Here is a 24,217-nt window from a genome sequence, read left to right as displayed (position 1 = left end):
CCCGTGTCTGTGTGGGTTTCCTCCGGGCACTCTGGTTTCCTCCCACAATCCAAAGACATGCAGGTTAGGTGGATTGGCGATTCTAAATTGGCCCTAGTGTGTGCTTGGTGTGTGGGTGTGTTTGTGTGTGTCCTGCGGTGGGTTGGCACCCTGCCCAGGATTGGTTCCTGCCTTGTGCCCTGTGTTGGCTGGGATTGGCTCCAGCAGACCCCCGTGACCCTGTATTCGGATTCAGCGGGTTAGAAAATGGATGGATATTTGTATGTTAGAAAAAGTAAGTTAATTATAAAATTATTTGAATAAACTATAATAGAATCCTTTCTGAATATACAGCCATTTTTTGCTAGGCTAAATACTTTATAGGCAAGTAGAGTCAGATTGCTTCTTGGCACAGTATGCCCTAGGAAAGATAAGTCTTGTACTGTATGCTGTCTTTATGGACATTTTTTGGTGCTCATGATGCTGTCATTTATTCATGAAAATTCTTATTTAGCACACTTCATCACCTGACAAAATCTTTTAATAACTTTTGAGTTATTGAAATGCATCTCAATTTCTCAAAACTGTTTTTTGCAATAAAGGTTTGTGAGCTTCAAGACAGAAATCAGTCCCAGACCGGGTGCCAATCTTTGGCAGATCCATTTCCGTGCACACACACTCACATTGGGCTACTTCAAAAAAAAAAACACTGAAGAAAAAAGAAACTGAATATCTAGAGCAGGGGTCTCCAACCTTTTTTCCCCTGAGTGCTACTTTTACAAAATGAAAATGGCCGAGAGCTACTCATGTTTTCTAATATTTATTCTCATAGCTTATTTCAACCCAAACAACCTGAATAAGCTTGTTTTGCCTAAACATTTACAAAATGTTGCTGTCCACAACTCACATTTGGCATTAAAACATCACAAGAATATTTTATATTTTATATGTCTGTATGCATTTTCTAGTGTCACACTATTAAATTAAAACATGAATGCTGTCAAAACAAAACAATGCAATTACAAATGCACAGATATTACTTATTCATTTGTCGTTTTGTTACATGTCACTGTTTCACTTCACAAGAGTATTCATATGTCCAGTTGCATGTGTGATGTGTTTTATAGTTAGTGAGATGACTGGCACTGCTTGGAATCAACAAGAGAGGTGTATGGTGGAGTGTAGCCACTTAAGATCATTCTTATGGAGTCATTTAAATGTTCGTCTGTCATTCTTGTATTGAACTTTGATTTCATGACATTCATGTCAGAAAAGGCGGACTCACAGAGGTATGGAGACCCAAACAAAGCAGACAATTTCAGAGCCCACTGGTGAAGATTCTTATAGTTATCTGGCTCTACTAAGCTCCAGAAATGCTTTTGAGACTTTAACTGCACATTTTTTTGAAGGTTTACTAATATATAATATATAAAATCCAATGTCTCTCTGTCTGTATGTCTGTCCGCTTTTCACGAGAGAACTACATACTTAACGAATTTAGATTGGGTTTTTTTCTATAATTTGCTTGAACTTCCAGTTGATTTTGCAACTTCTCTCATTTCGCTATGTATCAGAGTTCGCTTGTGGTACCAATTTATTTACACAAATCCGAGATCCACACTGGGGGATGGATGGGGCGAGGGGCCTTCCTCACTCACTCACCAGCTTCAGGCCGTGTTCCTGAACTCCACTTAGCTAGCGAATAAGAGAACATTTGAATTCAACATTGATTGATATTTCAAAATAAAATAAAGTGGTTTAGTGGTTTTAAATACTAGCTGCACTGAAAGAGACAGGACTTCAGGTGAGGTGGTGACACCACACCTCTCATTTTCTTCCTCTGTTCTAAAGGGGTAAAGGGAAAGGCAGTTAACTCCAGCGTCACATCAGTCTCACTTTCAGTCATTCCTACCTGCATAGAGTCCCCAGGAAGCTCCCGGGACACTTGTGTCTGAAAGTGATGATGGGCTTTAACAGGTTTAGCTTTATTACTCTCTATAGTTCTTGAGCCTAGAAAAACTTAAGAAGTTGACCAGAATAATAGCAATAACAAAAATGTTTGGTTAAAGATTACTGGTGTTTTTCTGAGAGAATTTTACACAAGATTCAGTTAATGAGAGCTTAAAAAGAGGAGTCAAGGAGTACATCAGGTAAGCACATCTGTGTTTTCTAGCAAGTAAAATAAACTTTTGTATTTTAGTACATTCTTGTTTATCATCGTGCTGGAGAGTGACATGTTGGATGTTGGTTGCACCTGACAATGCTACTTTGTACTACTACCACAACAACTATTTGTATAGCACATTTTCATACAGAATTATAGCTTAATGTGTTCTACAAATAGCAATAGAGATGTTACAACTGAGAGAAAAAGAAAAAAGTCTCATTTAGTTACTGTATAGTGGCAAAATTCAATTTCCGAGTTGAAAATATATTTTCTGTTCTTGTAATCGGTTTAACTGAGGGAAAACAGAGCAGCAATAGGTGTGTACTGACAATGATATGCAGGAAAAATGCACACAGTAGCAAATACACTTAATGTTTTTTAAACATTTAAGGTAAGGTTAAACCCCCCTTGGTAATAATTTCTCCATTACTTATACAGTACATACACTGTAAATATAATTCCAACTGTGATATACTGTATAAGCATACCGTGAATTAATGATTTTATTACTAAAAAGATATTTGTATGTATAGGAAACATATTTTTATATAAAAATCATAAAAATGAAATCAAGAAACTACAGCAAAACAAAAACATATTATGTGAGAAGAAACAGTTATACCAAATGAAAACACAAAATCATTTAAATAAAAGGGTAACTGTTGCAGGAGGTGATTAAGCTGGACATATCTTGATGTAGATGCCTAGACCTGTTCAGGGGAATCTTACCTTATAGTATTTTTAGATGCATTTAACAAAATTATTTAAGCCTACAGTTTAACAATTTTTATAAAGCCTGATTATTTGTTGTACTACAATACATGACCTAAAAAGTTTGTACTTGTGTTATACACATTAAACAGGAAGAAAGAGACTTAAAGATCTTCTGCATTTACTTAATCTCACGATTTCATGGACTTTGTAAATGTAAATCAAGTGGTGCTCAGTTTTTGGCTGAGCCCCATGTTGTTCTTTTTTTTTTTTTGTTTCCCTGTAACTTGTGTTCATTTACTTTGGTATTCTAAGGTTTTCATAGCTACTTTTTTCCTGAGACCTTGGATATTGCCACCTAATGTTCGACCTAGTCTGCTTTTTGCTTGTACTGTGGAACATAAGACATAAACAACATAAGGCATCCCAGTGTGGTGTAAACCAAGGTTATTATAGTTAACGAAAACTAAACTGAAATAAAATAATTAACAAAACTGAATTGAAAAACTAAAACTAAACGAAACTATTAAAGTAGCTGGAAAGACTAACTGAAATAAATTAAGAATTTACTAAACATAATTGAAGTTTTTGTGTTTGAGTTCATTTTCTTGCTCTTAGTTTTTAAACCTTATAACTTATAACTCTAAAACTGAAAGCCTTCCACCACGAGCCGCCCGCACCTATTCATCCGGTGAACGGCGGCTGGTGACGGAGAGCGGGTGTTCTCACAGCATTTGCGGTGACAGAGCGAGCTGAATACGCGCTTAAAGCGTGTGGAATAGAAAGAGATTTACGTGTCGCCTTTCTTTGCACTTGTATATAAAAATGTATTTCAAACGCCTGAAATCGGAATGTGCTGCTCAAGAAAAACTTTATCGTATGGACAAAAAAAAATCACGAGTGAGTAACGTTTCAGTTTATTTCTCAGGTGCCTGCTTTTTGTTGACAGTAATTCACCTGCCACTTCGCACTCGAAGAACACAAAGTATAGAGAAAGTGTACTAATCATGAAAAAATTCAACTTTGACATTTTGATGAATCTTGACGTTTTAGAACTCCCCGAGTCCGAAAATGCAGTTTTTTGGATTTACGTCTTTGTGTGTGTGTGTGTGCGTGTGTGTATAAACACGATATCTCAAAAACGCAACTAGATAGATGAATGAAATTTCGCATGTGGTTGTTACATCAGAATTGTAGATCTGTATTAACTTTTGAACCAAATCCAATAACCAGAAGTGGTACTTTACGTGAACACATACTCCATTTTTTGTTATTCATGCAGCTAAATCCAATTTATTCAACTTGACTTTTATAATATTTGGAATATATATTATTAATTTGATTTGATTTGTTGTTGATGGTTTTTGCGGTTTACTTCTCAAATATCCATCCCCATACCCGAGTACACGAGAAAGTCTAGGGGAGACCACTCCCGATTTTTTAAAATAAAACGGCACTGATCGAGAGACTGACAAGGCCATCATATAGGATCAGCATATTGTTGCCGACCAATCACTTTTCCTTTAAAAACATCGTTTAACAATGAAGCAATGCAAACCTTGTAAAATCCCTGAGTTGTCAACGTCTCTACTGAACTACAGGTAGGTGGGGGAAGCGAGTCTGCCAAGTGGTGAAAAGCTAAACATACTAATTTGTTTTTGTATTTATTCTATATTTGTTTATTTATCTTTTTTATTTCATATTCACAGCTCAAAATACCTGCTATTGTGACAATAATACAGTAGCAGAATTATGCTTTAAAATATCTGTTTTTTCAATGTTTCTCTCCCTCTCTCTCTGTCTCAAAACAGGTAGTTGAAATATCATATTCTTTTTGTTCTTAACATCAGCCTTATCATACATATTGCATACCAGGGATTTTTCCTGCCTTACATTCAAACCTGCTTAGGTAGGCTCCAGGTTCCTGTGATCCTGCTGTGGATAAACAGGTTTCAATAATGTATATATTATTCTTAATCTCAGATGCTGTATCTGTCACTTTGTGCATGCCCATACTCTTATTACCTGCTCTTGCTCTGCTCATTATGGGTTTACTGTTCTTATGGTGGGCTTTTTAAGTCTCACTGCCTCTAACCTTCACACTACATGCTTGTTTTTCTTTGTTTCCCTCAATACAGCTAGGTGGGGTCTGCACACTCATTCAAGCCTAAGAGTCCTGTTCTTCCTTAACCCCTGTGATTTTCATGGTCACACCTGTCCGAACACAGTAGAATCTCTTTTCTTATTTTTTTTATATCTTTCCAGGCCTGCAGGTGCAAAATTCTGTCTATAAATTGTTTGTGCCTGAGATGGAGTCATAGATCAATATGACTGGTAGAAAATAAAGCCCAGTGTTTTGAGATTTTTGAATGAAATATTAAAGGCATTCATTATAAGCACTTTGTCACTGGAGCGGGATATGTTGTGTGCTGTAGACATTTAGAGTAAAAAACTCTCAAACCTTAAAATTCACCTAACGTTCATTACAAATTGGCCCATTCTGGGCAATAAAAGGAAAAGAAAAAAGTGCCAACAGTCAGCTCAGATTTGTTCAGCACAAATGACATAAAAATATTTTAAAAATTATAAAATTGTCTTAAATTCTTCATCTTCAGTACCTGGTTTTGATTATGCTTGTTTTTATAAGACAAAAACAAACCAAATAGTAAAGTGTGCTGTGTAGTGTAGCAAGCTTCCACTAGCATTAAATTCATATTATATCCAAACCCGTTAAGTGTATAGTTCTGTCTCATTGTGACACAAAAACTAAACTCTATAGTAGCTCTTTAACCATACTATAATTACTATTACTGAAACTAATATATATAAAAATTAAATAGAAATGTCTTTGTAAAATAAAAACTAAACTAAAACTAAAAATACACGATTAAGGAAAACTAAAAATAAACTGAATTTCCAAGTAAGGTCAGAAAAAATATAGAAATAAAAACTAATATAAAAAGGCACAACTATAATAACCTTGGTGTAAACATTATGTAGTGGCATAAGTACTCACTGTACCACATTACCTATAATGTGGTCCACATTAGCCTTAATTGAATTTCAAAGTAAATGAGTTTTGAAAGATGTGACCTGCCTGGGTTAATTTTATAATGGTGAAATATAATACTATTTGAATCAGACAACTTTTCCACGAAATTCCTGGGTACTTTGCTAATTTATCAGAAAATTAAATAAGTAAACCATAAGGAAAACAAAAATATAATATGCTAAACAATTAAGAAAGTGGCTGAATCTTGGCAAGAACTGGGATTATGTCCATGGGGAGTATTACTTTTCTCAGTTGGTCTGTTTTCCTCACCATAGTAAGAGCTCTGGTTACTTAATTAGGCGATTCCTGATAATCATGTGTGCTGTGGGCATTTTTGAATTAGGTGGACCCTCTATAGATGTGAAGTCAACTTCACCACTGAAGGCTTTGTTGAATTTACATTTTCCTAATCAGACATTTGAAAAGTACAGGCTATGTATGTACAAATGATCAATGTAATAACATCAAGATGGTCATAGGTTATGTGAATTTCCCCTTGGGATTAATAAAGTATCTGTCTATCTATCTATCTATCTATCTATCTATCTATCTATCTATCTATCTAGGTGCACCTATTTTTCTAAAATAGGTCTCACAGTGTAATGTGGCTTAATATCTGATCTTAATTACAATTTAGAGTTTTCACTAATTGTAAACTAATTGTATTTGACATTAGAAGGAGGCAAGAATAGTACTGTCATTGGCAGTGCACAGGATCATTACAGCATTTCTGCCCTATAGCCTTACATTTTGTAATACACGCTGTACATTTTATACAAATTAGAAATACAATGTTTTCTAATCTCTCTTTCGATTTCTGTTGTGTTTATATAAGTCTTTTCTTTAATGTCTAAATAATATCTTTATTGTTTCCAGTCTACGGCATAACATTTATAAGCAAGACATTAAAGAATGTGTTTATAGTCATGGTGTATACTGTATTAACCTGCCACCTAAAATTGTGTTCTGAAGGAATCATTTTTTGTAAATTTAAAAATATTCCTTGTCTGTTCTTGCAATTGCTAAAGGGTATTCAGGTCCATAGGTGGTAGAAAAAGTCTTAAACCTACCAAATATGTCAATTTTTCAAGCCTAAAATGTATAGAGCTGTGTCTTAAGATCACATACATATTGCAAAACAGTGTATTCTTGTCATTTTAAGCAAGAAAAATGATAAAAACAAACATAGTTTTGATACTTGTTGTGATACCAGCTGTGCACTTAACTTTGGTTTACTTTGTCCTCCTCCATGGTGACCTTTCAGTCTGAGGGGTGCAGATTCATCTTGAACAGCAATCACCAAGCACTGTTATTGATATTATTGAATGCTGATGCTCAGATATGGATTGCAGTCTGTGTTCTGTAGACTAGATTAGAAGAAGACTGTAGGGAGCAGAGCTTGTACAATTTAACTGTGAACTGTAATTAGCGCCTTCACCTTTAAATTCAGCCTGAAGATTCACTACTTTAGTTTGGTATACCCTACTTATAGCAGATGATTGGACTATTCACATTGCAGGTATGCTTCTTATGTACTCAAAAGTACAAACTTGCAGATCATTTTTCCAATTTATTCATTACCTTCAAAATATCATTGTAATGCGTATATTACAAGACATTACAATGATGCAAAAATACAACTCCATCAGACAGTTATGATCAGTTATCTCCCACTATTGAACTATTACTAACACTCTTGTATTCTGTTTTTCTTGCCAGTTTCTTCTCATTTCAAAGAAAATAATAGGACCATTTTGATAGGTGTAGAACGTATTATTTACCTTGAATTTCAAAAAAACCTTTGATGTGGTACCCCATGAGAGCCTTATTATGGAACTACAATCAACTACCTCATGGTGCATTTTTCAGTTGGGTACAAAATTAGCATACGTATGATAAACTGTTGGCTATGGTTTCAGCATCATTTCCTTAGGCAGTTAATGTGAAAAATATGGTCCTGAGAAGTTTAGTCATTAACTGAATGCTCCATTTAATTTATATAATTGATTTAGATAAATATATAACATTCAGGTTGATTACATTTGCAGCAAACCCTAATTTAGATGGATTAACAGACATACTTCCATTAACAAAATCCCTGTAATAGGGATATATGCAAAATTCTTACTTAGGAGAATATAGGACCTAAAAAATACAGTGTAAATCAATAATAACTCAGTGAAAAGTTTTGAATCAATTCCTGAGCACTCTATATGTAGTTCTAATGTGTTCTCCTCATGATAGACCAGGGGCCTCATGTATAAAGGCGTGCGTAGAACTCACACTATAACATGGCGAAAGCACAAAAGCGGGAATTTGCGTACGCACAGAAAAATCCAGATGCATAAATCTGTGCGTTCGCCAACTTCTACGTTCTTCCACTACATAAATCTCGATCAGCATGAAAAGTAACGCACGTGCACGCGCCTGCTGTCCAGCCCCAACTCCACCCAGAATTACGCCTTTTTAAATATGCAAATCATTATAAATAGCCCTTAAGCTCTGCCTTCTGTGAAAAGGCAATGGCAAAAGCAAGAGGGAAAATAGAAGAATTTCAGCGAATACCAAGTGGAGGCAAAGAAAAACATAGTATTTTCTGGTTTACACAGTGGTATAAACAACAAAAGGAAGCTGATCGACTGATATAGCATGTCAGAGAAACTCGAAAGCTTACGTTCACAAAGTCGCAAAGTGCCCGAAATAAAAAAGAAGTTGTCAGATATCAAAGTCGGCATGAAAAGGCGCATTGTAGCCCACCGTCTGAGTGTCATATGAAAGCTTATTAGGGTAAAGAGAAAAAAAAAAGGCACACAGTAGAGAAAAAGCATGATATGTCAACTTTAATCTCCAAATTTCCATTTTTAAATAACGTAGTTTATTTTGTCATTAAAGTAGAACATCATAAACTTAATCTTAAAATTGTTTAATTTACTAGTTTCTCAATCCCATCGTAACTAAAGTAGCACGTTAAATGCTTTGTTTTGTATTTGATCTTCTATGTGCTCTATGTGTGTGAATCACTACATGCTTCTGGGCTTTCTCTTCCTCCGACAGGACACAGAATCCATTACATTTGTGATATTACAGCTCTCTGAATATTTAAAATACTGAGATGTATACGTGATATACAGTAATTTTCATGATGATAGGAGTTAAAGCATGTTGTTAAACATGGGAACACGGTGGCACAGTGATTGTTCAAGTCTCACGCAAGATGCTTGCTGCGCCGTGTGCTACCTTAGATGAAATACTTTATTGTAGCAGTACTGTCTCTTTCAAATGTACTAACCTCCAATTCCTGTCATTACTTTTCTTTTTCCAAATACCCAATCGCCACACAATCAGCTCTGTATTAGACGTTGAGCCATCTGTAAGCTTAGAGCGCCGATTCTTCAAAACTTTTAAGGAACATCGAAATATCTTTGTAGTACGTGTTTAATTATTTTATCCTTCCAGTGTCGCGTCAGCACCAGCAAGAATACAGCGCAAGGCAGGAACAATCCATGAACGGCCGTTTAGCGGCTCGCTAGCGCTGCGGCACCGTGTAGTTAAAGTTTTATCTGTATAATATAATAAACATATTTTTCTGCATTTCACCTTAAAAATTATATCGTCATCATATATAAATGTGCGCTTTATAAAGTGGCGCAGGTTGCGCAATATTATAACTGTAGTGCAAGTTTACAGTGAGGTTATTGTACTAATAAGTACTAACAGTTCTATAAGGAGCACTTGATGGACTGATTGAGTGCGTTTCGAGTTCTTGGGATGAAACTGTTACTGAACTGCGAGGTCAGTACAGGAAAGGCTCGGAAGCGTTTGTCATATGAGAGCATTTCAATAGATATCATTTTTTGAGACGGCGTGTGCTTGATGCTGTATACTGATAATTCTCTTTCTGATCAGCTGATGTACAGCTGTGATTCACACTCAGATACAGTGCTATAAATACTCCGAGTGGTGCAGTGAGAGTAATATGGAAAAAGATGATCCGATGTGGGATCCGAGATGCAGTGAGAGTAACGACGCTAAAGCAGTTATGGTATTTAGAACAGTTTGGCCATTCCGTGGACCATTATATTTTTACAGGTTAGTTACACTCATGCATTAAACTAATAAACAATATGCGGTTAATTTCAGTGTATTTATAAAGCCGCGTCAGGGATGTGGATCTAAAAAATAAAGGATAACCACACAGGAATAGTAGCACTGCTTTGATGCTGAGTGCCGCCAGTCTGCAAAACCGAGCAGAGACCTTACGTATAACAGGGTATGAGCTACCGTGGAAATGTGCGCAGCTTTACACCATGTTTAGGTTTTAAACATCGTGATTTGAACGTGGAAACATTCTTACACAACATTTTTGTGCGTACGCACCATTTATACATGAGGCCCCAGGTGCATATGCAGTAAAGTAGCAAATAAAATATCAGTTCTTCCTGTAAATTTTTATATTGTTTATCAACACTCTGCTGTCAATAATTTGTATTAAAACACTCAGAATTCTTGAGTGCAAACAACAAAGGAACGTAAGTTCAGCAATACAATGTGCAGATGGACGTGCAAGAGAAAAGTATGGAGAATCTGCCTTCAGTACTTTGCGCTGAAAAATTGTGTGGAAGGCAGAGCATACATATAGGCAGCACCTTTCAAAAGACACTAACTGCATAGAAGTTAGAGCCATGTATTGCAAAACATACTACTGTATGTGATTTTTTGAGTTTGTATTTAGAATACCAAGTGAACTGAATATTTATCATGCCCATCCATAACAGATACATGTATAAGCCACCCATTAGAGTTAATGAACTTGAACATTGACTTTACATTTTTTTATCAATACTAGGGGGCTTTGCCCCCTGCTCGCTTCTCTCACCAACCCTCCAGCCTACGCTATGCGCCAGCCACTTCACGTCTCTGCTGCTCACGTATGTGGATTTCACTTTCATCAAATAACAAATATTTTAATTCTTGTGGATACGCCTCTTCATTGGGAAGAAACACTACTTTTCCCTGATGGCCACATGAATTACAGTAATCCTTTGCTATATCGCGCTTCGACTTTCGCGGCTTCACTCCATCGCGGATTTTAAATGTAAACACATCTAAATATATATCACGGATTTTTCGCTGGTTCGCGGATTTCTGCGGACAATGGGTCTTTTAATTTATGATACACGCTTCCTCAGTTTGTTTGCCCTGTTGATTTCATACAATGGACGCTATTGGCGGATGGCTTAGAAGCTACCCAATCAGAGCATGTATTACATATTAACTAAAACTCCTCAATGCTATAAGATATGCGTCCCGTGCGGTGCTCGATTGTTTGCTTGTCTCTGCCTCTCTCTCACCCTCTCTGACATTCTCTGCGCCTGACGGAGGGGCTGTGAGCAGAGGTGCTGTTTGCACAGAAGGTGTTTGCCTAGTGCATACAGACGCACCTCTAAGAAATGCCGGCCGCTTTACCGCGGTGCTTCCAAAAACACACTTATTGATTTTTTGATTGTTTGCTTTAATCTCTGCTCTCTCTCTGATGTTCTCTGCGCCTGACGAGGAGATGTGAGCAGAGGGGCTGTTTGCACAGAGGCTGTTTGCTTAGAAGATACTGACACTCCTCTAAAAAATGCCGTGGCAAACTTAAAAGCACACGTATTGATTTTTTGATTGTTTGCTTTTCTTTGCGAGCAATCTCTCTCTCTCTGAAATTCTCTGCTCCCGAAGAGAAGAAGATATATTTGCATTCTTTTAATTATGAGAAAGAACTGTCATCTCTGTCTTGTCATGGAGCACAGTTTAAACTTTTGACTAAAGGGTGTTATTTCATGTCTAGAGGGCTCTAATAATGTTAACAGTGTGGGAGAGTTTATAAGGGCTTAAAATACATAAAATAACCATACAAACATATGGTTTCTACTTCGCGGTTTTTCACCTATCGCGGGGGGTTCTGGAACGCAACCCCCACGATCAAGGAGGGATTACTATAGACGATCTACAAGTCTCCAACTTAAAGTTTAAATCCGAACAATAACTACATACTTCTGTCATATCACCTATGTCCATTTATTCTATCTTTTCACTGTTCCGTTATTTCACAGAATAATAATTTCCATTTGTTAGCGCTAATGCGATCTTTGCTATCAGTTTTTGAGACTTATAAATTTTAGTACTTTCATAATACTCTAACCTGCTCTGTATGTTTATCGTGCCAACATTTTTGAACCTCTTACAACATTCTACTTTGTCTTCAACTTATTGTCCTTTATTTTTGACCCTGCTTGGAGTTGAGAGCACAGGAACTGTGTCTGACAATAGCATTCACACGAATGAGAAGTGATTGGACCATAGGCATGGTTGTAAATATTTGAGAGGAGTGTGGGACTTGTCAAAATCTTTTGGCAAAAAGTCTTGTCTCATTGTACCTGAAATTATCTCTCACGGGAGTTGAAATTATCTCTGAGAAAAGTCTCATCCCAAGATTTCTTTTTATAATAGAGAGATGTGCCTGATAACAGTGAGCAGATAAGACCCCCAGAGACACTTCTTATCACAACGTGGTAGAACCACCCTTTGGCTAAAAGTGTTCCAAGAGAGCGCCTCCTGGAGGAGGTGGAGGGCAGTTTTCAAGATGGCATCCAATTTTGCCACTATCTTCTTTTTCAAAACTGCTTCCAGTGTGTCCAGGGTTTGCCCTGTGATGGGGCAGGCTTTCTTGATAAGTTTGTTCATGCATTTTGAGACAATGATTGTCCTCATCCAGTTCCACACTTCCTTCATATTGTGATGTTTTAACTTGTGCTTAAGTTTGTTTCTGTAGTGGCTTCTTCAGTTTTGACTGAACCCTCTTATGTTCATTGTTATCTCCAGACCTGAAGACACTCTTCTTTATATATCTTCACATCTCTTCTTCCTGTTCAGTAGGGCTTTCAGTTCTTTCCTGATCCTTGGCTTGTTGTTGGGAAAACAGCATACTGTCTGTGGGGACTATGTTATCCACACAAAACTTGATGCAGTCTGTGATACAGTGGCACAGTACCACAATGCCCTGGCCGTGTGATTTACAGAGCATAACCCAGTCAGTGTTTTCAAAGGCATCCTTCAGACCCTCCTTAGTCTCCATTGTCCATTTCTTCATGGCCCTGGTGGTGTTTGGCAACCTAAGGACAATGGGTTTATATGCAGATATGAGCTGTTCCAAATTATAGTCTGATTGGCCTTAAGGTGGCAAAGCAACAGAGTTATATGCCTCTTTATTACTGGCATATAACAAACCCAGTGTCGTGTTTTCTCTTGTTGTGCAGTCCACAAATTGGTAAAAACTGGTGAGGGTGGAGGAAAGTGAAATATGGTTAAAGTCCCCCGAAACTGATGAAAGCGTTATTACCAAGTATGATGGGTCTGTATTGGATGTAAATTGCCTGCACAATTGTATGTGAAAACTCTCTCGGCATATAATAAGGTCAAAAGCCCACTTTAAGCAGCTCAACATTTGGGTTATGCTAGTGATAGAGCCGGAATCTAGCTTGAGTAAGCATGACAATTATTTCTGTACTTTTAGAGGTATTAAGAATGTACCGCTTTAAAATAAGAGTAGTAAACATGGATTCTACTCTGCTGCAAATGTAGTTTGTTCTTAGCTGCAATTGTCCTAATGTCAAGTTTCAGTTTTCCATGTACCGGTTTCACACCTCACCCTGACTCAAACTATGACTAGAAAATGGCAGCACTTAATTGAGCTTCACATCATTTTTTATTGTCATTTAATTAAGTGTAATAATTCTTTATTCATGGGAATTGATACCACTGCATTAACATCTCTTTAAGAACTATTATCATTTTATCTCCTTCATTTAGATTGTGAAAACCTCAAGGATTGAAGGTGCTGACAACCCCCTGGAGATGATTTACTTTGTGGAAGGTCAAAATGGACAGAGACTTCGTGCTACTACAGCTTCCAGTCTTATTAACAGGATTGACCTTCAGAAAGCCGCCATAGTCCTTGGCTATCGTGTTCAAGAAAAGCTTGCTCAGCGTAAGTGCCTATAGACCATGTGGTAGATTACAATTTAGATGAGTACAAGCTTGTTTTTTTGCCAAGATTCCAGAAGATGGTAATGATGGGAAGTATTTGATAAGAATCTGATATTGTGAAATGGTGCTGTTTAAGGAATGCATTGTAATAGACTTAGATGTTATCAAATCTTATATATATAATTTTTGCACTTAATGTTTATGCATTATGAAAATACCAGCATTCTCACTTTTTAGTACTTGCTGATTAAGGTAATAATCCCTTTCAGTTTAAAACAATCAGTCCAGTTTTAGGCTGGTTATGGTTTGCTGTTGGATGGTCACTGTATTTATGTAGTACAAGTATCTCATGGTGAGCTTAAGAAGGAAGCAAGTCTCATATTTGAACTACCTGTAAAATTTGGATATCAGTTTGTAACACAGAATATTACATTACTTTTGTATTTTGAGGTTTTTAAGCAGACATTTGTTGTGGTATTCCAATTTTGATCATTCATTTGCCTTTTTTGGTCAATATAAACAGATCTTATCAAAAAGAACTGAATAATTGGGCTTCTTAGAGGCAATGTGACTGTCTTCAGACTATTGTTAAAGAGAGCAATTGTGTCCTGTAGATACTGTGTGATTGTAAGTCCAATAATACTATGTCTGATAAAGTCTACTGCAGGCCAGATATTTATGCCCTTATTTTAAAATTGTGCTGCACCCCCTGGCGGTGCCCACGGAACCCAACAGGACTGCACTAAACTCCAGCTCACATGAAGCCCTGCGGGAGTCCAAGGCACCGCTGCAACCCAGGGGGGCTACCACCTAGTGCTTCAGGGGTCCTTCCAACATAGAGGTGTCCCCGCCGAGCAAGGACCACAAAATAAAAAGAATTGAATGACCTTTCACCATTGCCTAACAGCTAAATTGGTGGAACTAAAACATATTTTCCACTTTATACTGTTTTAAGATTTGACATGTTAATATATTTACCAAACTGTTCTTGCAAACCTGTCACAATATTTTAATAAATTAATGCCTTAGAATTTAATTTACTTACACATTACTCTCACAATGATGTAAAGGAAATGCATCAAACTGGAAACACACCAGAAAGCTGTATTTGGTGGAATAAATTTACTAGTAATGCTTTGTCTACTATTTAGAAAACTTAGTAATGGCATGACATTAAAATATAGATGACAAGACTACATTTTTATACTGCACAGTAAGCATTATTTTCTGATTACTATTCAGAGGTATGACTATTAGTATGTGAATTGGTATAAAAAATAAGCCATTTTAATGTTCAGAACTCACAATACAAAACTGTTCTTTAATCGATATATAAAATAAGAAAATTAACTGAAAAAAAATAACTCACAATGTGAGCTGACACTGTTTGACCTGCTATCAATACGGATGCCTGAGTAAACAGCCAGTAATTTGAAAATCTTCACCTTTTGACCAGATTTGAATGGATCTTTATTTCTATGTTAAACACATTCCATGTACATTTTTTAAACAACTGCTATGGTTTTAAATTCTGCATTTCTTTTAAAAATAATTATTTACATTTATATAGCGCTTTTCTCCTTTAAATATTGAATGGGGAGCCACTTTAACCATCTCTAATGTGTAGTATCCACATAGATGGTGCAACAGGAGCCATTTTTGCGCCACTACACTCACCACACATTAGCTACTAGCTGGTGGAATGGTGAGAGGTAAAAAGTTAGAAACAGGGCAGTGATTAGGGGGCCAGAATGATTAGACCATGGAGGGATATTTTTTGGATACACCCATGTTCTTTACGACGGATGCCCAGGGATCTTTGTTTACTACTGAGAGTCAGGACCTCAGTTTTACATCTCATCTGAAGGATGGTGCCATTTTTACAGGCCAGTGTCCCTTTTATGACATCCCGAACAGCCATTTCCCGAGCCTCCTTACCTTTTTGAGCGGGGAGTAGTGCTCCGCTCGCCTCCCCCTTCCCCTTCTGAAAGTCCGAGTCCGTTCCTTTGGGCTCGAAGGCGCAAACAGCGGGACGCGGACCTCCTCCTTCCCAGAATGCACCGGGTTTGCCTCTTTGTCCCTCGTCGGCTGCCATCGTGCGGAAGACATCTCATAGGTGCTCCGGCTTCGACGGGAGCATGCCATCGTCTTTGGGGCAGTTTCCTTTTCCCCATGGAGCCTCCAGGGGATCATCTCCGAGGTACATGCACGGAACAAAGTGAGTAATTAGAAATGGATTATCCATAACGTTTCCGGCACGTACCTCAGAGTAATTGCTGGTCCCTGGAGTTTTCTCCTGACTTATAAGGCCGCTCCTTGACTCCTCCCGAGCGTCGGCCATTGCACCTAAGGCACTCCCGCTGGCGTTGTCGCTTTGCTTGCCCTTCTTCTTCCCCATTTTGGACTCGGCTTTCTTTATGGGTTCCGGCAATGCTGTGGTGATTCCTGACGCCGTTGTCTGTTCAGGGTTCGTTTCCCACAGAAATTTTTGTTTCAGGTCCTCTGCAAATGACGCTAGAGTATCCTGCCGGCTACGCCACTGTGGTAGATAGGGGACGCTCTCGCTCTCTTGAACCCCTGTCCACGACTCCAGACCCCAGGTAAAAGTCCAATCTTTGACTTTATTTAATCTCCACGGTGCACAAAGCACACTCTCCTCCACAATACTCATATACTAAACACAAATACACAATAAACCAATCCTCCAGCTCCCAGACGTGTTGCCACCCTTCCACCCAGCTCAGCTCGCCGTCTGGGAGCTCCCACAGTCCTTTTATATCTCCTGACCCGGAAGTGTTCCTAATCCCCAGTCCATGTGATCCTCAGTCACTTCCAGGTCAGGTAAAAGTTCTTTTCTTCACCCCGGAAGCCCATCGCTCTTCCTATGACGAACTTCCGGGTCATAGGGCACAAAGAAGTCCTCGGTTCTCCCTGCAGCTCCCTCTTGTGGCCCCCATGGCATCCAGCAGGGTTGTGCATAAAAACCACATTGTCCATAATGCCCTGCTGGTCTTTTGGGGACCTCCATACTGCAAGGAGGGCTCCACCTGGCGGCTTGGGGGTATTGGCCGGGATAAACGGCCGGCCATCCTTCACAATATATACACACACACATATAAACATATATATATACATATCCATACATATATACATATACACATATATATACACACACACCCATATATATACATACATATACTGTATATTGTGAACCCGGCCCGGACACAGACAGGCGGACATGTTGTTTCTCAACCACCACACGTTTATTTACAATATTATTTACAAATATAATGTCACTAACACACAGTCCTGGCCACAATGCCTTTTCTTCGGGCCACATCCACAGCTCTCCTGAGCTTTGTCCTTCCGCCTCCCGACTCCAGCCTCGAATGATGGGAGACGGCCCCTTTTATAGAGTCCCCGGATGAGCCCCAGGTGTTCCCGGCATTCCTGCTCTAGCCACGCCCCAGCGTGGCGGAAGTGCCGGCTGTCCTCCCGGCAGCTCTCCGGGCGTCGTCCTAATTCTTCCCCCCAGCACTTCCTGGTGTGGCAGAAGTGCTGGGGTAACAGGTCCCCAAGGCATTGGGGCGCCTCCTGGCGGTGACCACGGGCCCCTACATGGTGGAGCTTCCATGCCCTGTACCCGTGGCCCCCAAAGCAACCAGGAAGGTGACCCCCACATGATCCAGGGTGGGAACAGACCCACATCCGGTCCCTCATGGCGTCCCTGACAATATATATATACATATATACACATACATCCACATATATACGTATATATACATATCTACATATACACACATACATATACATACACACATACATACATACACACACATATATACACACAAATACATATATATACATACACACACACAACATATATATACATATATATACATATACATACATATATACATATACACACACACACACACACATATATATATATATATATATATATATATACACTCTTTGGGTGCGAGCAACTGTTGCTGGGGGTGGCAGAATCCATCAAGGAAGAAAAATGAAAAACATTATTTGTACAAAATCTTAATTTATTTATCCATTCCTAAATAATTAAATGGGCAGGCTATTTCATATCAGTGCAATACGCTGTTTGTTAAAACGGATGACTCCCGCTCTTACGTGCAAGTCTGCGTGGATATTATGAACTATCATATCTGTTCAAGTTCTATTTAAATTTTAAATAGAAGGAATTTTTATTTAGTCGACAGAAATATCTTTGGTAGGAATGGAAGTTAAATGTAGGCATCATTGCATAAGTTTTTCTTCACCATACAAATGTAAAGAGTAAATTAGCCTTACATTCCAACCAAAGATATTTGTGTCGACTAAATCAGGGTGTCAAACTCAATTGCACAGGGGCCAAAATCCAAAACACACTTTAGGTCGGGGCTGAACAGGATAAACATTTATTGAACACACTAAAACTAAACTTTTAAAACTTTAAAACTTTTAAAACTTAACTTTTTGAACATAAATATGAATAAAAACAGACAGGAATATTATTCCGGAACAAATCAACTCAAACCTTAAATAACTTGCTCTCCATAAAAATATATCCTGTCTAAATTATACAAGTTAGAAATAAAGTAAACGTTAAAAGAACAAACATTCAAATTTCTTTACTCTTATGTAATTTTATATAAAAAATAAACTTAAATTTTAAATATCCCAAAAGATTTTGCTCTCCATAAAAATATATCCTGTCAAAATTATACAAATTCAAATATGAACATGCTGCATAACAAAACCTGGAAATATAAATAAAATTTGTTCTTTTCAGCAATAACAAATCAAATCATTCAGTTGTCTTTGCTCATATGTCATTTTATCAGAGCTGGACGCCTGGCATCTTTTTGGCAACAAGTTTGTTTATGTTTGGTGTGAGGTTCTGTGTTGTGGAGATTCTCAGGATGGACTGCAGGTGCTCATCAGTGAGGCGACTCCTGTGTGCTGTTTTGTTAGTCTTCATGACTGAGAAGAGCTTCTCACACAGATATGTGCTACCAAACATGCACAAGGTTCGAGCCGCATGTAGACGGAGCTGGAGCATTTCTGCGGAATGGAGTGAATAAACTGTGCGGGCCCTGCAGTATCGTACTTTGCCTTCAGTGTGCCATTACACTGCAGCTCAATCACCTCCATCTGAATCTGCACAGGTGCAGTTTCCACATCGACAGCAAATGGGTTGCGAAACAACTCAAAATTCTTTTTGTTCTTCAAAGTCACCAAAGCGCCGTGAACTCAGTGCGCAGTGCGCTCAGTTTATCAGCAAAGTGCGTATTTGGGAACACCGTTGTGCGACTTGGTTCAACATTACTTGGCAACAGGGAAAGTGGGGCAAGTTGCACTGGTGCATTTGTGTCTCCCATAAAAGCAGCTTCACTTGAAATCACTTTGTGATTTTGCACGGTAAAACGTCTGCTGAAGTGTCAGATTCTTCTTTAACTCTTCTGCTTTCTGTATCTTCTGCATTGCATTCAGGTCTTTCAGGTTATCCTGATGTTTTGTCTCATAGTGCCGTCTTAGATTAAATTCTGTAATTACAGCCACATTAGCTCCACAAATGAGACACACGGGTTTACCGGCAATGTCAGTAAACATATACTCAGCCTCCCATCGGTTTTTAAAGGCTCTATTTTCAGAATCAACTTTTCTCTTTGGCATCGTGTGGGCTAGCTTCGCAATAATTTGCAGCATCATAAGCTAGACTTGATTAACGCGGTAAGTGTTCGGCAAGGCAGCTGAAGCGCTGCATTATGGGATCTGTAGTTTATTGTGTTACCAGCGCTTCATATCCCCGGGCCATTAATAACAATAATATATAAAATGATCTCGGGCGGATATAATTACGCCAGGCGGATGTGGCCCGAGGGCCTTGAGTTTGACACATATGGACTAAATAGAACTTGAAAAGATATATTTTTTTTCGAATGTGATTGCGCAATTCAGATTGAGTTGACGCCAACTACAGTACATCGAGCCCGCATGCTATTGTGGTTTTGCCTGCAGGCCTCAATAAGTCACCCTCCCCTTGCTCTTACTTTTTTACTGTTCATCTAATGAATACACTGAGTATGGCTTTACCAAAACAATTATTGATGGCGAATAAAGTATCCATTATTCATAAAGCTTCAATTGGTGATCTGTCTTTCTGTTAACCTCATATTTTTCATACTTCTTCTCAAACCAAGGGTGTGCGAGGGTAAAATGAATCGGGAAGCGCTGATCAATGTAATCGGTGTACCATGAAATCATGCATTGACAGAAGTTCCCCTTTGCTTATATTGCAAAGTGTGATTAAATGCGTGATTTTTTAACATGTTATGGAGCATGCAGCTGTGCTTATGCTAAGAAAAGGAAAGATTTTAAAAATAACGTAACACGATTGTCAATGTAACCTTTTGTAAGTAGTGCCTGGAGGATTCAGTGTGGAGAAACTGTAGAGACAGCGTGTGTATTAACTTGTGGATTTTTCTGTGAGTATTTGGTGGCAGCATCACAAACTCGCTTCCGTAACACTGCGTTAGCTGCGGAGCTCAGCTCAGAGCGAAATGAGGTGAATGGGAGGGGAGATGATGACGTGACTCCCCCACCTACCTTAACTGTCAATCCCCCACAAACACAGTTTCTCGGAAGTGGCATAAGTACAGCCCTTAACGTGCAATTTTAACTTAGTTACAAAGTGATCAAAACTCACGTTTATATCCTGCGTGCTCTCATTAAACTTGTATCCCGTATTACCCTTGGGCATGACAAACGCCAGCGGCAGCCTGTCTATGAACTTAATTTAAACTTTAGGTTTACACTTTGCTTTGTTTCCGAAGTAGCAGCACTCATGAATATGGTTGTATGTCACTCGCTCGCTTTTTATTGTTTCGCTGCCTTCTCGATTATATAATGCATGTTTTCTTCAGCGCTTTTTGGAGCTCTTCCTGGTTTTCTACGCACTGCGTTGACAGTCAGTTTACAGGATTACGTGGGAGGCGTGATGCTGTCACACGAAACTCTGCCCCCACTGCTTTTGAGCTCAACTCCATTACAATAAATGGAGAAAAAATATCTTCCAGTTATGACCATTACACGTAGAATTTCTAAATGAAACGTGCCCAACTTTTGTAAGGAAGCTGTAAGGAATGAGCCTGCCAAATTTCAGCCTTCTACCTACACGGGAACGTGGAGAATTAGTGACGAGTCAGTGAGTGAGTCAGTGAGTGAGTCAGTTAGTCAGTCAGTCAGTCAGTCAGTCAGTGAGGGCTTTGCCTTTTATTAGTATAGATGATGTGAAGTGTATAATGTGTGAAGACCTTAGTTGAAATATCAAATAAACACGTGCGCTTTTATTCAAGAATATAACCAAACAAAAAAAAATCATTCAATTTATATGTTGCTGTAAATGAGTTACAAACACAAGCTCAAATGTCAATCACAGAAAGCTAATCTGTATACCTGGATGGTGCAGAGGTAAGAACTGCTGCCCTATAACCAAAAGGTTGTAGGTTCAAGTCCTGGCACTCCGCGTTTTGAGTAATGGACTGTTGGCATGATCAGGGTTTATTCCTGCCTTGAGCTCAGTAAGATTGCAGCCTCCTGTAACCTTGAGTGAATTGGGCTGAGTACGCCAGGGAAGTGCAAGGTTTTTGAAATTATTTACTATTTTTATCAATCTGAAGAACTCAGCCAGTCAGGTCATTTTAATGTATGTGCTTCTGCCACATATTATGCAATTTTAAATCACAAGAACAAACAGGAACATTTTAAACCACAGTACCTTTATTAAAATTAAAAATTAATAACATACTTTCTTACAGCAAATTAATGTATTCTGTAATTTTGAACAAAAGTGACTTGAATGACACCAAACTTTTCATTTAAATCACTAGCATGAAATCTAACATATATCCTATCCATTGTCGTTTTCATACACTTAACAGATATTTATTTATACTGTTTTTGAATCAATCAAATGAGCACTAACAGTGGTTTTGCTATTCATAGTATTTGATGTTAACATCCAAAGCTGTGCTGCTGATATGAGCCTTTAATACTACAAATAAAATTAGATTTACATGTGTAGGCAATCCCATTGTTTCACATGAATGCAAAAGTAATAAAGATTATTTTTGTAATAAATCAATCCATCTTCCATTGATTTTAGGGGAAAAACTCCTAGTACATGTTGCAGAAACATTGTTGCATGTAAGAAAATAGGAATATATTTATGAAAAGTTCACTTTCCTTTATTTGTTCTGCTGTATCCCTTCAGCAAAGTGTATTAGAAAATACTTTTCTAAACTAAAACAAATTATAAAAAGGTTACATTATAGTTTAACCTAGATTATTTTAATGTCTTTTTATTATGTCTTTAAAAATTACCTAAATAAATAGACTCACCAGCTACTTTATTAAGTACACCCTGCTAGTACTGGTGTGGACCCCCTTTTACCTTCAGAACTGCCGTAATTCTTCATTGCACAGATTCAACAAGGAGTTGGAAACATTCCTCGGGAATTTTGGTCCATATTGACAGGATAGCATCACACAGTTGCTGCAGATTTGTCAGCTGCACATCCATGATGCAAATCTCCTGTTTCACCACATCCCAAAGGTGTTCTATTGGACTGAGAATTGTTGACTATGGAGACTATTTTAGTACATTGAACTCATTGTCATGTTCAAGAAACCAGTTTGAGATGATCTGAGCTTTGTCACATGGCACGTTATCCTGATGGAAGTAGCCATCAGAAGATGGGTACACTTTGGTCATAAAAGGATGGACATAGTCAGCAACAATACTTAGGTAGGCTGTGGCATTTAAACAATGCTCAGTATGTACTAAGGGGCCCAAAATGTGCCAAATAAATATCCTTCACACCAGTCCATGTGAATTGTAGCCTCAGTTGCCTGTTCTTAGCTGACAGGAGTGGTACCCAGTTTGGTCTGCTGCTGTTGTAGCCAATCTGCTTTAAGGTGTTGTGCATTCAGAGAAGGTCTTCTGCATACCTCAGTTGTAACGAGTGGTTATTTGAGTTACTGTTGCCTTTCTATCAGCTCAAACTAGTCTGGCCATTCTCCTTTGACCTCTGTCATCAACAAGGTATTTTCACCCAGACAACTACCACTTTCCCTTTTTTCGACCCATTCTCTGCAAACCCTAGAGAGGGTTATGTGTGAAAATCTCAGTAGATCAACAGTTTCTGAAAACCTCAGACCAGTTCTTCTGGCACCAACAACCACACCACATTCAAAGACATTTAATCGACTTCCTTCCCCATTCTGATGCTCGGTTTGAACTTCAGCAGGTTGTCTTGACAATGTCTACATGCCTAAATGCATCGAGTTGCTGCCATGTGATTGGCTGATTGAATAGTTGTGTTAACAAGCAGTAGAAAGGGGTACCTAAAGTGACCAGTGAGTGTATACAATTCGTTATTCTCCCTTTGTATTGGGGATTTGCAGAAATAAAGGAGAGGTTTAATTTGACAGATGCCTTAACAAGTTTCAACTCTTGTAGCTTGGGTTTTGATCGATTGTAACCTTCAAACAGGCAATCAGCTGTCAGGAGAGACAACTTGATTAATCCTCTTTCATTATAAGAAACTTTTGGCAATACATACTAATGATTTGAAGTTTCTTTTGAAGTTGTGGTAGTTGAAACAAAATTTATTTTTATTTTTCAAATTAAATTTATTTTAAGATCATGCTGCTGTTTAATCTCAAGCATAATGTACAGTATTGAAACATCTGAAATCTGTGGCTGCATTTTTGTTCAGATTTCAGTTCCATCATGTATTCACTGATGCTCTACACTGTGGAAACTGCATTCTTTTTGTTAAATTATTTTAGATGATTTACCTTGGTAGCACTGAAGTATCGACAGTGCAAGGTTATCTACCAATCCAGATTTTTGTGAACAACTATAGAAGTCAAAATAATTTTGTAATAGGAATATTTGTGCGTTAACCTTGCTTTGTGCACTTGTCTGCATTAAGAGGCACGTGATCAAGTCCAAACAAGCGGGAAACATTCCTCATCTGGCATTTGAAGTGAAGGAACTTCATTTTTTTGTGGCAGCAATGTATAAACTTTGAAAATAATTTATTGTTGTATGCATGGCTTTCTAGTCACAATCCTCGAGCATGAGGCTCTTCCCATTTATCATTTCAAATAATTACGTGTCTATCTATCTATCTGTTATATAGTGCCTACCTGTTATCTATCTATCTATCTATCTATCTGTAATTGATTATTCC

General features: G+C 38.1%; 1 protein-coding gene across 3 annotated transcripts in view; it reads left to right on the top strand.

Annotated features, from left to right (window-relative positions):
• LOC120533816 (UPF0606 protein KIAA1549-like) overlaps positions 1–24,217 on the top strand; it is a 209,018-nt gene that overhangs the window by 120,949 nt on the left and 63,852 nt on the right. For all 3 annotated transcript variants that reach the window (XM_039760822.1, XM_039760823.1, XM_039760821.1), the window contains exon 9: positions 13,761–13,938. In XM_039760822.1, the coding sequence (XP_039616756.1) occupies positions 13,761–13,938 (178 nt within the window). The remainder of the gene's footprint in view (positions 1–13,760; positions 13,939–24,217) is intronic.

This window comes from Polypterus senegalus, chromosome 8 (genome assembly GCF_016835505.1).
Source record: "Polypterus senegalus isolate Bchr_013 chromosome 8, ASM1683550v1, whole genome shotgun sequence".
Taxonomy (NCBI): Eukaryota; Metazoa; Chordata; class Cladistia; order Polypteriformes; family Polypteridae; genus Polypterus; species Polypterus senegalus.
This window is presented reverse-complemented; position numbering and strand designations above follow the sequence as displayed.